Raw genomic sequence first — 12,986 nt, 5'->3', positions numbered from 1 at the left:
TTTTAAGTCTCTGCTATGTACCAGGCACTGGGATCAAAGACGAGCTTACCAGTCCCTGTCCTTAAGGAGTTTACATTCTTTTGGGATAGGGGAACAACAGATAAGGAAATGCCAAACATATTCAAAGGGGGAGGCCACTGGCAACTGGAAGGATAAAGGTGGGCCTTTTGTGGATTCTGCCTCAAAAGAAGCCAGAGATTCTACAAGTCAGAGGTGAGGAGGAAGTGTGTCCCAGGTATAACAGTGAGGGTAGGAAGGGAAGACAACCTATACACAGGCATTGAGATGGGAAATGGATGGCAGTAGGTCAACATGGAGTTCAGAAGGGAGAGTAATACGTAGTAAAGCCTGGAAAAGCTAGCAGAAGAAAGAATGTGAAAGGCTGTACATGCCAAACAATGCAGTTTGTCCTTTATCTAAGAAGCAGGAGGGAACCACTAGAACTTTTTGAGTGACATGTTCAGACCATCATAATTAGGTTTGTTTTACTGTAGAAAATTAAAGGCAGTTTTTTCTTTTTCCCCTTCACCTTCCTGGGCTAAGTTAGTTAATTAGATAGACAGCAGACAGACAGACAGACAGACAGATAGATAGATAGGTAGTTAAACTCTATTTTGATCCTCTTTTTCAACTGTGTTTGCTAAACTCTGCTGACATTCAGTTCAGGGACCACTCCAACACAAGAACCCTTTCATAATTTACCCAGGTTTTAGTGCAGTCATCTTCCCACTCAATTCTTTTGTGTTTATATTTTACACATTTTGTGTTTACCCTTGAGATATATGTTATATTTACCCAATAGAATGTAATCTCCTTGAAAGCAGGGAATATTTCTTTTTTATCCTTATATCCCCAGTGCCTTGGCATATAATAAATATATATTGAGTGTTGAATGAATGTCTGGTGTCAATGGGCCATGTGGAGCAAGCTACGTCAACAGACAACTTAGGCTTAGATGTAATATAGGAATTCTTTGTGAGGATGGTATCCTATTGCCCTCCCTCTGCCTACTGTCCATTCAAGGGAAAAACCATAGACTGACTTTATGCTACTCTTTGCCTCCACAAAGACTGGAATCATATCTCTGAATGTTATTGGAGACTCCTGGCACAGCAGAGGTTTGGTTTGGATCCTGGTTCCTATGTATTTTTCATGTAATAAAGCTCCAGTGTTGTCTAAACTTCTGCTTCCTTAAATAAATAAATCTCATGGATTCAAATTCAAATTCAAACCTTTTAGGGAATTTCTCTTAAATTAGACATAGGCTTGATGAAGGTTTTCCTACTGGACTATCTGTGAAAAGAATTTCCTAAGCAAATTAATGGTATAAGCAACATTTCATGGTCAATGCTTAGGCTTTTTGCTCTTTTTTTCAACACTTTAGAAGTATCTGTTTATTTATATTCTAATTAAAAATCACTTCATTGTCCATGAGTAGGGAGAGTCCCAAAGAAACTCTACTTGGCAACAACCCTTGGTTAGCTTCAGTCATCTGACTGTATGTACTTGAAAGTAATAAAATGGCATTTAAAACAATTCCTGTAATTGAAACATTTTTCTGATCCAGATTGGCCTTCTCCCCAGTTAGTCCAAATCAATGAGGCTTGACTTTGGAAGCACTTTTCATTTCCCTTTTAGCAACAATATGTACTGTAGTCTTTCTTGCCAGGACATCTGTGCCAGAAGCAGATTCCTCTTTTGTGTGACAATGCCTCTCATTGGCTAGATGCCTTTACACAGGATTACTGTAGACTCGACCAACTGCATTTATTTCATTTCTTCTAAAAAGCAGGCCATGCCTCCTCACCTTTAACATAATGGCTCAGTGGCCAAGAGGAACTTGAAGATTGAAGTATTTACGCAAAATAGTCCCTACCTGTGCTATTTTTAATGAAAAGTTGTTGCTTGTAAATTTCATGCATGTTGGCCCATCGTTATTTTTCGTTATTGAATGTTTCCATTTTGGCCTTTTGGCTAAAGTAAGACAAGACTCTCAAGAGAATTCAGAAGTGAGTCATCAAAATTATTTCAGGGTTGAAGATGAAGACCAGTGAGGAAAGGTTAATATCAGAACTTAGATTACTTTACTTGGAGATAATAACTCTGGAGGAATAGCCCTTTTCGTCTCCTCTGCTTTGAATGGAATGTACTAAGTCATTTAATAGCTGCCGCCTTCTGGACTTCAGAGTAATCTGGGCCACATGTCATCAGGGGTATGTCCAGGCTCTTTCATGGTCAAATTTCAGGAGCATCCTCCCTATTTCCCACAATTCCAGAAATAGAGATGCTGTCATTGTATTAAAAGCATTTGAAAAATTCTCTTGCATGGGGCAGTTACCTAGTTGTCACTCATTCTTGGTCTCTAAGCATGAGGGGAAATAAGTTTGAATGTAGAATCCCAAGACCTAGACTTTTGTATAGCAACTTTAAGAATCATCTAGCCCAAGCTACTTATTTTACGAACGAGGAAACTAAAGCCAAAAGAGGCTAAAGGATTTGCTCAGAGACAGGTACCAGAACTGGGATTCAAACCCAGTTCCTCTGACTCCAAATCTAGTGTTCTTTCCTCTAAAGCATTTACATTTTAAATTATTTTCATTATGACCTTAAGTTCTGCCCCCCACCCCAGTACTTCCATATACACAGCAAAACACAAAAAGAGGATTCTGTATGAAAATGTGAGTCTCCATTTCTCTTTGCTTGCTTTGGGGAAAAAAGAATGTAGTAAAGTCTACAGGTTATTTTCAGAACTGTCCTGCTTATCTATACTTCCTTCTAATTTCCTTCTGTTCTCTTCTGTGCATTTAAAAAATTTTCAATGGTTCTTTTTTTGGGTGTCACTATTAATAACATTTTCTCTCGTCCTGATTCTCCTCCAATTAAAAACTAAGAGGAAAAAAAAGGAAAGAAAAACCCTTGTAACCAATTAGCATGGTGAAGCAAAAACAAATCCACACACTGGCAAACAAAAATGTTATGTTTTTGCATCTTGTTTCCATCACTTCTTTGTCAGGATAACGTGCTTATTGTAAGTCCTCTGGAGACATAGTTGGCCACTGCTTTGATCAGAGTTAAATCTTTTAACTTTTTGGGAAGAGGCAATCTAGGTTAAGTAACTAGTAAGTATCTGAGGCCAGATTTGCACTCTGGTCCTGACTCCAGGGCTAGTGTTCTATCCACTTCACCACCTAGCTGCCCCAACTTTTTTTTTAAAGTGTTGCTGCTATCCATGTATAAATTGTTTTCCTGGTTCTTCTCATTTCACTGAGGATCATTTCAAATCACCCAGGATTCTCTGAAATAATTTCTTTTGTAGTTTCTTAAGACACAATAATATTCCACTATATTCACATACCACAATTTGTTTAGTCAAATCCCAGTTGTGTAAGAAACAATGTTAGACATCCCTTTAGATTCCATTTTCCTCCTCTTTTTGCTCCCTTCAAGATTAGGAAGTTCATTTTGCTTCCAACATTATCCTCTCTCTTAATGCCTCCCCCTACCTCAAATACCTACTTCTTTCCCTTTTGAATTTGATATATTTCTATACCAAATGGTGTCTTTGTGTATGTGTATGTATGTGTGTTTTCATCCCTTCTTTGTCTATTCAGATAAAACTGAAGTTCATCTGATACCCACTCCTCCACTCCTTCCTCTGTGTTTGTTTATTCTTCTCACATACCCAGTTATGAGAATTGGCAAGTTCTACTCCATTCCTCATTTCTATACTAGTGTATTCTTTTACTCTCCCTTCTATTTTTTTCAGATCAGAAATAATCCACCTCCAGGAATTATTTTACTTATTTATTTTCTTATTTCTTATATTATTTTTATTATTTCTTTCCACTACCTTATACGAAACAGAATTTTGAGTGGGAAAAGATTTAGCTTGAACACAAGAAGATTTTTGACAAGCTTGGTCAGCTGTGGTATGACTTGCCTAGGAAAGCTGTAAATTCCCTTCCATGGGAATCTTTAAAAATAAGAGAGAAACTCCCTTGTCCTTTGGGATATATGAGTCCTGCCTAAGGCTGGGTCTTTTACTATCTCTTTAAACCTGCTGACAGCAGCAGTGTGGATGGGACTAAAAAAAAAAAGAAAGAAAAAAACACCTCTACTGTTCTTTATAACTGAATTTGTAATATTCCATAACTGTTACATTCTTTTTTTCCTTTTTAGTTCATAGTTTTTAGTCTTTCAGTTACCTGATATTTCCCCATCCTTCTGCTATGCCAGGATGCCAACAAAGGCACATTTCCCCAGCCTTTATTCCTTGAAGTATCATGGTAGCAGAAATGGCGTTTGAACTGAATCTGTTGTATTTTAAAAAAGGCCAGAAGGCTTCTCATGCAGGGACCACACCGAGGGCACTGAATCCTTAGCTCTTGGAGATAGATAACCATGTGTGAACTCTTGAGTGTCCTCCAGAGCAAAAGTTCTTAACTTCCATGTTCTTTTGTGTTTGTTTTATTCTCGTACCCCAGGGTTTAGAGCAGTTCCTCTTAAAAACGGTTACAGTGAAGATATTGAGTTGGCCTCCCTTCTGGTTTTCTGTGAGATGCGTCCTGTCTTGGTGAGTATCATGAAAGCAATGATGGTCCCATTTGGTTCTTTCTCAGTGAGTGGTTCAGAACTTGTCAGCAGAATGACTCGGGCTCTTTGCTCCACTCCACTATCCTTTAGTAAGGTTCATTGGTCAGGGAATTCAAGCACTGAATGAAGAGTTTGTCTTCCTAAAAAAACAACAAAACTGGATGCCTTCAGCTCTAGGTTCATTGACAGGTCCTTGGACTTCTTCCTTTTTTCAGCCTTCTTAGTTAGTGTGTTCTACTAGGAGTCTGGTAGTAGGAGAAAAAAAAAAACACTGAAAGGCTACGGATCGTACTTTCATCTTGGATTTCTCCCAAGAGTCTTTAAAGATGAGCAATTTGGACTGCTATGTGATTGCTGCCATCCCTTCCAATTCAGCTGGCTACTGCGACTGGTTAATATTACAACATGATGTCATATGTAAAGCTTTTTGTAAACTGCAAAGTGCTATGTGTCAGCTATTACAGAAACACTTCATATATTTGCAGATTACACGGGCAACCTCAACTATCTAGATCATTAATGTCAAATTAAAATAGAAACGGGCCACTAAACTAGATAAAGATCCTTGTGGGCCACATGTTGACTTGGTTTTAAAATGCAATATTACCGATGTTTTATTGTATTTTTATTTATTCTGTTAAATATTTCCCAATTACATTTTAACCTGGTTCAAGCTGCACTCCAGAGTACATAAGGCTTATAGGCCGCATATCTAACACTTCTGATCTAGAACATAGCCAAGAACAGGGGAGGATGTTTAAAAAAAAAGCCTTTGAGCAGTTAGACAAGTTGTCACAGTCTATTCCAGGACTTTTTTCTTTAATTTTTTTAAATTATTTTTTAGGCAATTGGCGGTTAAGTGACTTGCCCAGGGTCACACAGCTACTAAGTGTTAAGTGTTAAGTGTTTGATCTGAGGCCGGATTTGAACTCAGGTCCTCCTGACTTCAGGGTCAGTGTTCTATCCACTGTGTCACCTACCTGCCCCTTATTCCAGGACTTCTTAACCTGGGAATTTGTTTTTAAAAAAAGAAACAATTAATAAGCTGTATTTCAACATGACTGGTTTCTTTTGTAATCCTGTGTATTTTATGCATTTAAAAAAATTATTCTGAGAAGGGAAACATAGGCTTTACCGGAAAGCCAGAAGTCCATGATACCCAAAAGGTTAGAAACCCCTGGTCTATGCCCTAAACTCAGAGCCTATTTATTTTTACTTTAAACATAATTCTGACAAGCTTTGTTACCAGGCTTTCTGGGTCAAAGAAGATTAGAAGTAACAAATTAGATTGTGGGAGAGGTGAGGGTGGTTATAAGAGAAGGCACTGACTGGGTTAAAGAAAAAAAAAGATAGTAAAATCAGAAACAAGAACTGAAAAATCTCAGCAACCTGGAACTGTTCAGTGAGGAGGAATGAGGGTGGGAGTAGCCTTGCATACCTCATCAAAATAAGGGCCTCTTATTACGTAAACTGAGGACAATAACTAATATTCGTAATGATGACCCCTAATGAGTCATCAGGAAACGTTTATGTTTTAGCATTCTTTGTTTAAGGTGACAGAAGATAGTGTAATGGAATTATTTCCATTTAGTTTTTAAAAAACAAAACACAGTAGTCCATACTTAAAGGTGTATGCTTCAATTATGTGGTAAATAAACTTATATAGAGCATTTCTCACAGTGACAGATTGAGTGTTACTGTACTATGATTATGGCTGGGATTCCCTTGCTAACTTTGTAGTGGGGCTCAGCAGGAAAAGAAGGAGAAGGGAGGGCATTCCAGGCTAAGGAAACAGCACGAGCAAAACCAGAGAGGAAGGAAAGTACCATATTTCACCGCATAATCATCGCAGATTTTATGCCAAATTTTTTGCAAAAAAGTGAGGAGGGACCGTTATGTGAAGCTTTTTTTTTTTTAATTGTGCCGGTATTACTTAAAAATCATTTATTACTGAACTGTATCATTGGCAAACTACACAGTTTAACTAGTGTTGGAAGATGCCATGTCTTATCATATCATGTGGCTTACTCATGGCAGCTTCTCTTGCCCAGCAGCTTCTCTTGCCCGCCAGTTCCCCTTTCGCCTATACAGGGGACAATGTTGAGGGACGATACCGTTAGTACTGCACCACTCTAAACCAAACAAGTCGGCTTTCAGAAATATACTAACAATGTGCATGTGCTGAGAATTCTAGGCTCGAAGCTCGCAATGTGTTAGAGATAAATTCGTATCCATATGCCACTGGTGAGTACATTGCTGTTCTTGTTTACTTTTTAAGCCACATGAAGAGCAGAATTATGCCATGTGACAATTATGTAATGAAAGGTTACAAACCATTTTTAGACTGAAAAAAAAAACCAGGGTCAATGATTATACGGTGAAATATGGTAGAAGGTGTATAGGTTGGGCAGAGAGTGAATGGGCTGTCTGCTTTGAGTGGGGCAATAGAATCAGGACATGGGAGGAGAGTGTTTTGAAATATGGCTGGAAAGGTCAGGGGTGAAACAAAATTGTGAAGGGCCTTGAGTGCTGGTTGATTGAGGACTTGGCTATGTGAGATTACCATAGTTACTAGGAAAAATTCTAAGCAATTTAAATAATGAGGTATCAATCAGTCAGCAAGCATTTACCAAGTACTTGCTATGTGCCAGGCCTGGTGTTTGGTATTGAGGACACAAAATAGTCTTCTCCCTCAAGAGTAAACAACATGTCCCATATAAGTGAATATGAGACATGTGCTAAGTAAATACAGAACAAGGTAATTTCAGGGTGGAGAAGGCACTAGCAGTTGGGGGAATCAGGAAAGTCCTCAGGTAGAAGGTGGCACTTGGGCTAAATTCTGAAGGAAGTGAAGGATTCTAAGAGGCAAAGGTGAGGAATGAATGCATTCCAGGAATGGGCAAAAGCCTGAATAAGGCAGAGAGATGACAGATGGAATATTATGGATAGGGAACAGCAAGGAGGCCAATTGAGCTGATATATAGAGTTGGTGAAGAAGAAGAATGTGAAATAAGCCTGGAAAAGTAGGCTGGAGTCACATTGTACAGGCTTTAAATGCCCATCCAGTACTGTAGGTGGCAGAAAAGATAAAAATATTTAGGAGAAAACTAATTACTTCTTGATGAGGGAGGCTAAGAACCTTGGATAGTGTTACTAATGGAGTATCAGCTTGGCTGGGTTAGTGTGGTTGCTAAAGACTTGCTAATATGGTCTTAAGCTACAGTATAGTACATGGATCAAACATAGGACCTTCTTTCCATCTTCTGTGTATTCAGATCTGGGCAGTATGTTTTAATAAGGACATTGGCAAACTGGAGCAATCCCAGAAGAATCTTCACCTAACAATTAATAGTTGATATAATGTTAATGATTTAAAAAACTTATCCTTTATAACCAAAAAAGGTCTATTGAATTCAAGTTATATATGCTGAGTAATCAAATAACTGAGTAGACAATATTCAGACACAGACAGATATGGATCTGGCATTAATCAATGTACTGTGCTACCCAACGAAAGCCTTCCCCATAGCCTTGTCTCTTTAGCACACCAGGAGGTGGAGAGGCACTGAAATCCATATCTTATGAAGAAAGTTAAAGTTGTTTAAGCTACAGAAAAGAGATGATAACTGTCTTAAGATATTTGAAGGGATCTAATTTGAAATAGATCAGTAGAGGCAGAATGGGTCTTAGAGATCATCTTGTCTAAGTCATCATTTTATAGATGAAGGAACTGAGGTGTGAGAGGTTGTAGTGACTTTCCCACAGTCACATAGCTAGTTGGTAGGAGAGTCAGAATAAGATCCTGTGTCTTCTGATGCCTAGTCCAGGGGACTTAAAGAGCTTAATAACAAATACAATTATATGTTCACAAAAATTATGGTTTCATAATAACAATGACAGCTGACATATGATACTTTAAGGTTTAAATGTTTTACGTGTATTATCTCATTTGGTTCTCACTCTAAGCCTGTGAGGTAAATACTATAGGTTTTAAGGACAAGGAAGGTGATGCTCATGGAGCTTAAATGACTTTCCCCTGGCCACATAGCAAATGTCAGAGGTGGGATTTGAACTTGAGTTTCTTGACTCCAAGTCAAGTGTTTGGTTATATCATGCTACCTCCATGACATTTTATTATGGAGGGTACCTCTATAATATTCTTAGTCACTGTTAGAATGAACTCTTTCTGCAACATTGAAGGACAAAGAGTCTTAATTTTCTCTTCTCTTCCTTGCTGTCTCAGATATAGTTCTCTCCCCCTCCCCTTTCTGGATTTTACTTATAATGTGAAAGATTAAGATTGTTCTGCTCTACATTTCCAGTGCTGAGTAGTGTTGAATAAACACTCCTGCTTTCTTTTAAACAGTCTTGTGTTTTGAGATTATATGAGTGATAATAATAATAATATTAACTAGCATTTATGTAGTCCTTTAAGGTTTGCAAAGTGTTTTTTTATAAGTAACTCTTTTCATTCCCACAACAATCCCAAGAGACATGTGCTATTATTATCCCTATTTTGCAGGTGAGGACACTTGAGGAAGACAGAGGTTAAGTGATGTGACCTAAATGTCTGAGATGGGATTTGAATTCAGGTCTTCCAGTCTTTCAGGTTCAATGCTCTATCCACTGAACCTTCTGGTGGTCTAGTATTAAAGAAATTGTATTACATTTCTATCTTGTGCAATGTACCTCACTGGATTTAACACCTCTGTCCCTGTTACCTAGTTGGGATGATGGGTGCTTAAAAAGGAGCATTTATCTAGCTAACTAAATACAGTGCATACATGTGTTTTCTAGCTCTGTTGATAGGTAAATTGTTGAAAGGGCCCAATCTTTAGTTTCTTGGGAGTTAAAGGAGAATATTTTACCAGAGTCATGTGTCTTTATATTGTACCTTATTTATTCAGACACTCTTGACTTGGGATTAATAATAACCTGCACAGTGGCTGGGCTAAGGTTTACCTTTGTGTAGCACCTATAAAGAAACATTTCTTAAACAGATTAATTATGTGATAACCTGATGATGTTTAAACTGCTAAAGAGAACAAATAGTTTTAAAAGTACTTTATAAGCTCTTATTTACCTATGATTTACATAATGAGAATTAATTATATTATAATGGGCCATTTCAGCAATGTACTAAAAAACAGAAACCTGATTAGCCCCTTTCTAAGTCATTGCACATAAATTATGGTTGTTTAAAAACCACCAGCAATTTAGCCTTGTCATAAATTCATATTGCCTGGGTCCCCAAATGATCCGAATTGAAGTTTTTTAATAAAATGTATTTTATGAAATGATTCAATCCCCTTGTTGGCCATTTTGATTAGAAAGTAGAGGTTCAGAAATAGACCCTCTGTGATCTTCATTGGAAATAACCCTGGTCTGCAAGTGAGGAAGACTTGGATTCTAGATCTGGTCTGCTGCTACACAGTTGGGAGATCTTAGACAAATCAGCTTTCCCTTTCTTAGCCTTAGCTTTCCTCTTTAAAATGAAGGTGTGGGACTAGTTGATTTCCAAGATCCATTCCAGTTATGATATTCAATAGATGACTATAAGCCTGCATCTTCAGTGTCTGCTGGTCTTCACCTTACTTTTCAGGAAAGTGAAGAAGAACTCTATTCTTCCTGTCGCCAGCTTCGAAGGCGACAAGAGGAGCTGAATAACCAACTCTTCCTGTATGACAGTCATCAGAACTTACGTAATGCCAACAGAGATGCCCTGATGAATGAATTCAATGTCAATGAAAATCAGTTGCAGCTGTATCAGGAAAAATGTAACCGGAGGTAAGACAGCACTGACTTCCCACTACCAGCTTGAAGGATTCAGTTATACTGGGGATGTGAGGCCCTTGAAGGTAAGGGAAGATGCTTATAGTTCTATCTGCACAGGCATTTCTGGAAGTCCTTTTGTCTCTGCCCCTGGCCTCAGCTCATCTGTCCCTTATAAACAGACTTCCAGAAATACTTTTTGTTCACAACTTTTCTAAGTATAAACATCACCTCCAGAGGGAAAGTTAGGCTGTAATGAACAATATAACTTCCTATTTGGTGATGAGTATTTCACAATTCAATTTGTGTCTCTGTTACCTCACTACACAGATTTTTAAGTCTGATTTCTGACTTTGGTTTATTTTCTTTAAGATTAAGGGAGAAGAGAGTCAGTAACAGCAAATTCTACTCCTAGAACAAGCTTGCAGTTTGGGGACTTTGTATATGTGTGTGTGTGCAAGAGACATAATCAGAGAGTACTTTACTAAGATCTTCAGAAGATGCAAATCTGTGAAGTCATCATTCCCAAAGAGCTGTCTGTCATCGGGATGACTTCTCTTAAGAAGAACCAAGCAGGATTCACCATGATGACTTTCTGTTCTCTCTCCTCCATTTGATATCTTTTTTTTTTAACTTATATTGTGTACAAATTATACATAAGATAACTGGCTTGTTTTCTGTGACCAGTACCACAGTCCTCCCTGAATAAAGGCAAGCAAAAGCTCCATAAGTTAGCCTTCTGTATTTGCTGAGCAAGGATGGCTTCTCTGAGAAAACACCTCGATTTTCATTGAACCAGGTAATTGATGACTTTGGTGGAAGATGAGCAAGAATCATTTTGTGGCTAACTTGCTAGGTGTTGAGGATTTTTATTTGAAAAGAAACACCATTTTTCCTTACCTCATGTATGTCCATTTGCATGAGGAGAGCAGAGAAGGAAGTTTTCCCTCTTGTCTCACTCTGTCAGTGGTCTCAGCCTTCTTGCAACAGCTGCTACTCCTGTTAGTCATCCTGCCCTTATCATATGTCAATAGACATTTAACATGGCAGCTTGGGATAATTATTGATTTATTGAATCACTTTACATGTGAATACAAGTTTTACATGCTTTTAATATTAGAGACTGGACTTCTGACAATCTAAATTGTCAGGGAAATTTTGAAGTCTCTCTTTTTAAAAGTGATTGTTGACTGACAAGATGATCAAACAAATTAATGCTTCCCTTTAAGGCTTGGACCTCTAGGGAAGCATGATTTTCAAGTTATTTGTGTGTCAATAGTTTTATAGCCCTCTGAGCTTCAAGGCCAAGAGCATGCCTGGTGATGGAACACAAGGCCAGCTGAGCTGTAGGATACAGCATGTTGTAGATCTTTGTCTTTGCTTGAAGGCAGTGGCCTATGATGGGCTCTTCCTTGCATAAGAAGCTAAATCACAGCTAAAGTCTTCAATATGATTATTTTCTGGTTCTTTGGCTTGTTTCAAGAGATAATTATTTAGGAAATGGTTATTTCTTGAGAGCATTCCTTACCAAACTTTTTGAACATTTGTTGAGTAACATGAGCAAGGTGAGAAGACAGGAGAGGCACATGAAAACATTACAGAAATCTAAAAAGAGAGAAGAATCCTGTGTGCTTCCTTATAAAACTCACATTGGAAAAGTTTGGTCCATAGTCGTTGCAGATTTTTGTGCTGAGAGAAATTCATGATTAACCCCTTTTAATATTCTTTGGGATTTCAAAATATATATATATTTGATTCATACTCTGGCCAATGTTTAACCTTACTCTTTATTGTGATTTTATTGGCATAGGGAACTCTCTGGTGTGGAAACCTCCCTTCACTAATGCAAATTAGTGAAATTGTCTGAAATTTATAGTCTTAGGGAGTTGCCATAGGACTTGGATGTTGAGTGACTTGTTCAGGATTAAACAGTCAGTATGTGTAAGAGGTAGGACCTGTCCTAGGTCTTCCTGACTCTAAGGCTGGTCTTCTATACTTTATACAATGCTGCCTCTCAGCCCTACCCTGGTGCATTTTGAATATTTCCTCTTAAACTGTGCAAATGATAATTTGTAATAAGCTATTTTAGGAAAGGATGATGGTGGGGAATTCTCATAGTCAGGACTTATTGGTAAGTTGCCATTGAGTGAATTGAGCACCGACTTAGAAGAAAAGGGTTTTTTTTTTTAATCACCCAGCCTATTTTACTGCTACCAAGAATTGTCATGAAATGGGTCTGAGAAGGAGGAACACAGCAATGAGCACACAAGTATAACTATTAGTCACGGACATCTGTGGAACTAGGGGTGCAGATAGGGAAGAACAGCTTCTTCTTCCTTTAAGCAGAGAACTGTTTGTACGATGTGCTTTTGAAAGCACAGGCTTACATTATGGTAAAACTGTTAAACACAACCAACTGCTTAAGGACCCCCCTCTCCCTGATTCAGTGCTTCTTTTAAAGAGTTGTAACCCAATTTTTTCTAAAACTATGAACTTTCAGATTTATCCAGTGGAAGTCAGTTTGAATGGATTTATGTGGCTTAATTATTTGTTGAACATTCACTGGGGTAGGGGAGGGTGGTTAATGAAGTAAATATATTTAGTTCTACAGATTACTGAGC

The 12,986-nt window shown here is 38.0% G+C and overlaps 1 protein-coding gene across 2 annotated transcripts in view; it reads left to right on the top strand.

Moving 5' to 3' along the window:
* PLCG2 (phospholipase C gamma 2) overlaps positions 1–11,977 on the top strand; it is a 162,719-nt gene extending 150,742 nt beyond the window's left edge. For both annotated transcript variants that reach the window (XM_027850396.1, XM_027850395.1), the window contains 3 exons: positions 4,485–4,573; positions 10,196–10,380; positions 10,738–11,977. In XM_027850396.1, coding sequence (XP_027706197.1) covers positions 4,485–4,573; positions 10,196–10,380; positions 10,738–10,780 — 317 coding nt within the window. In that variant the 3' untranslated portion in view covers positions 10,781–11,977. The remainder of the gene's footprint in view (positions 1–4,484; positions 4,574–10,195; positions 10,381–10,737) is intronic.
* Positions 11,978–12,986: the final 1,009 nt, after the last annotated feature.

Source organism: Vombatus ursinus, unplaced genomic scaffold (assembly GCF_900497805.2).
Source record: "Vombatus ursinus unplaced genomic scaffold, bare-nosed wombat genome assembly UNPS02009062.1, whole genome shotgun sequence".
Lineage (NCBI taxonomy): Eukaryota > Metazoa > Chordata > Mammalia > Diprotodontia > Vombatidae > Vombatus > Vombatus ursinus.
Note: the sequence above shows the minus strand (reverse complement) of the source record. Positions and strands in the feature narration are given on the sequence as shown.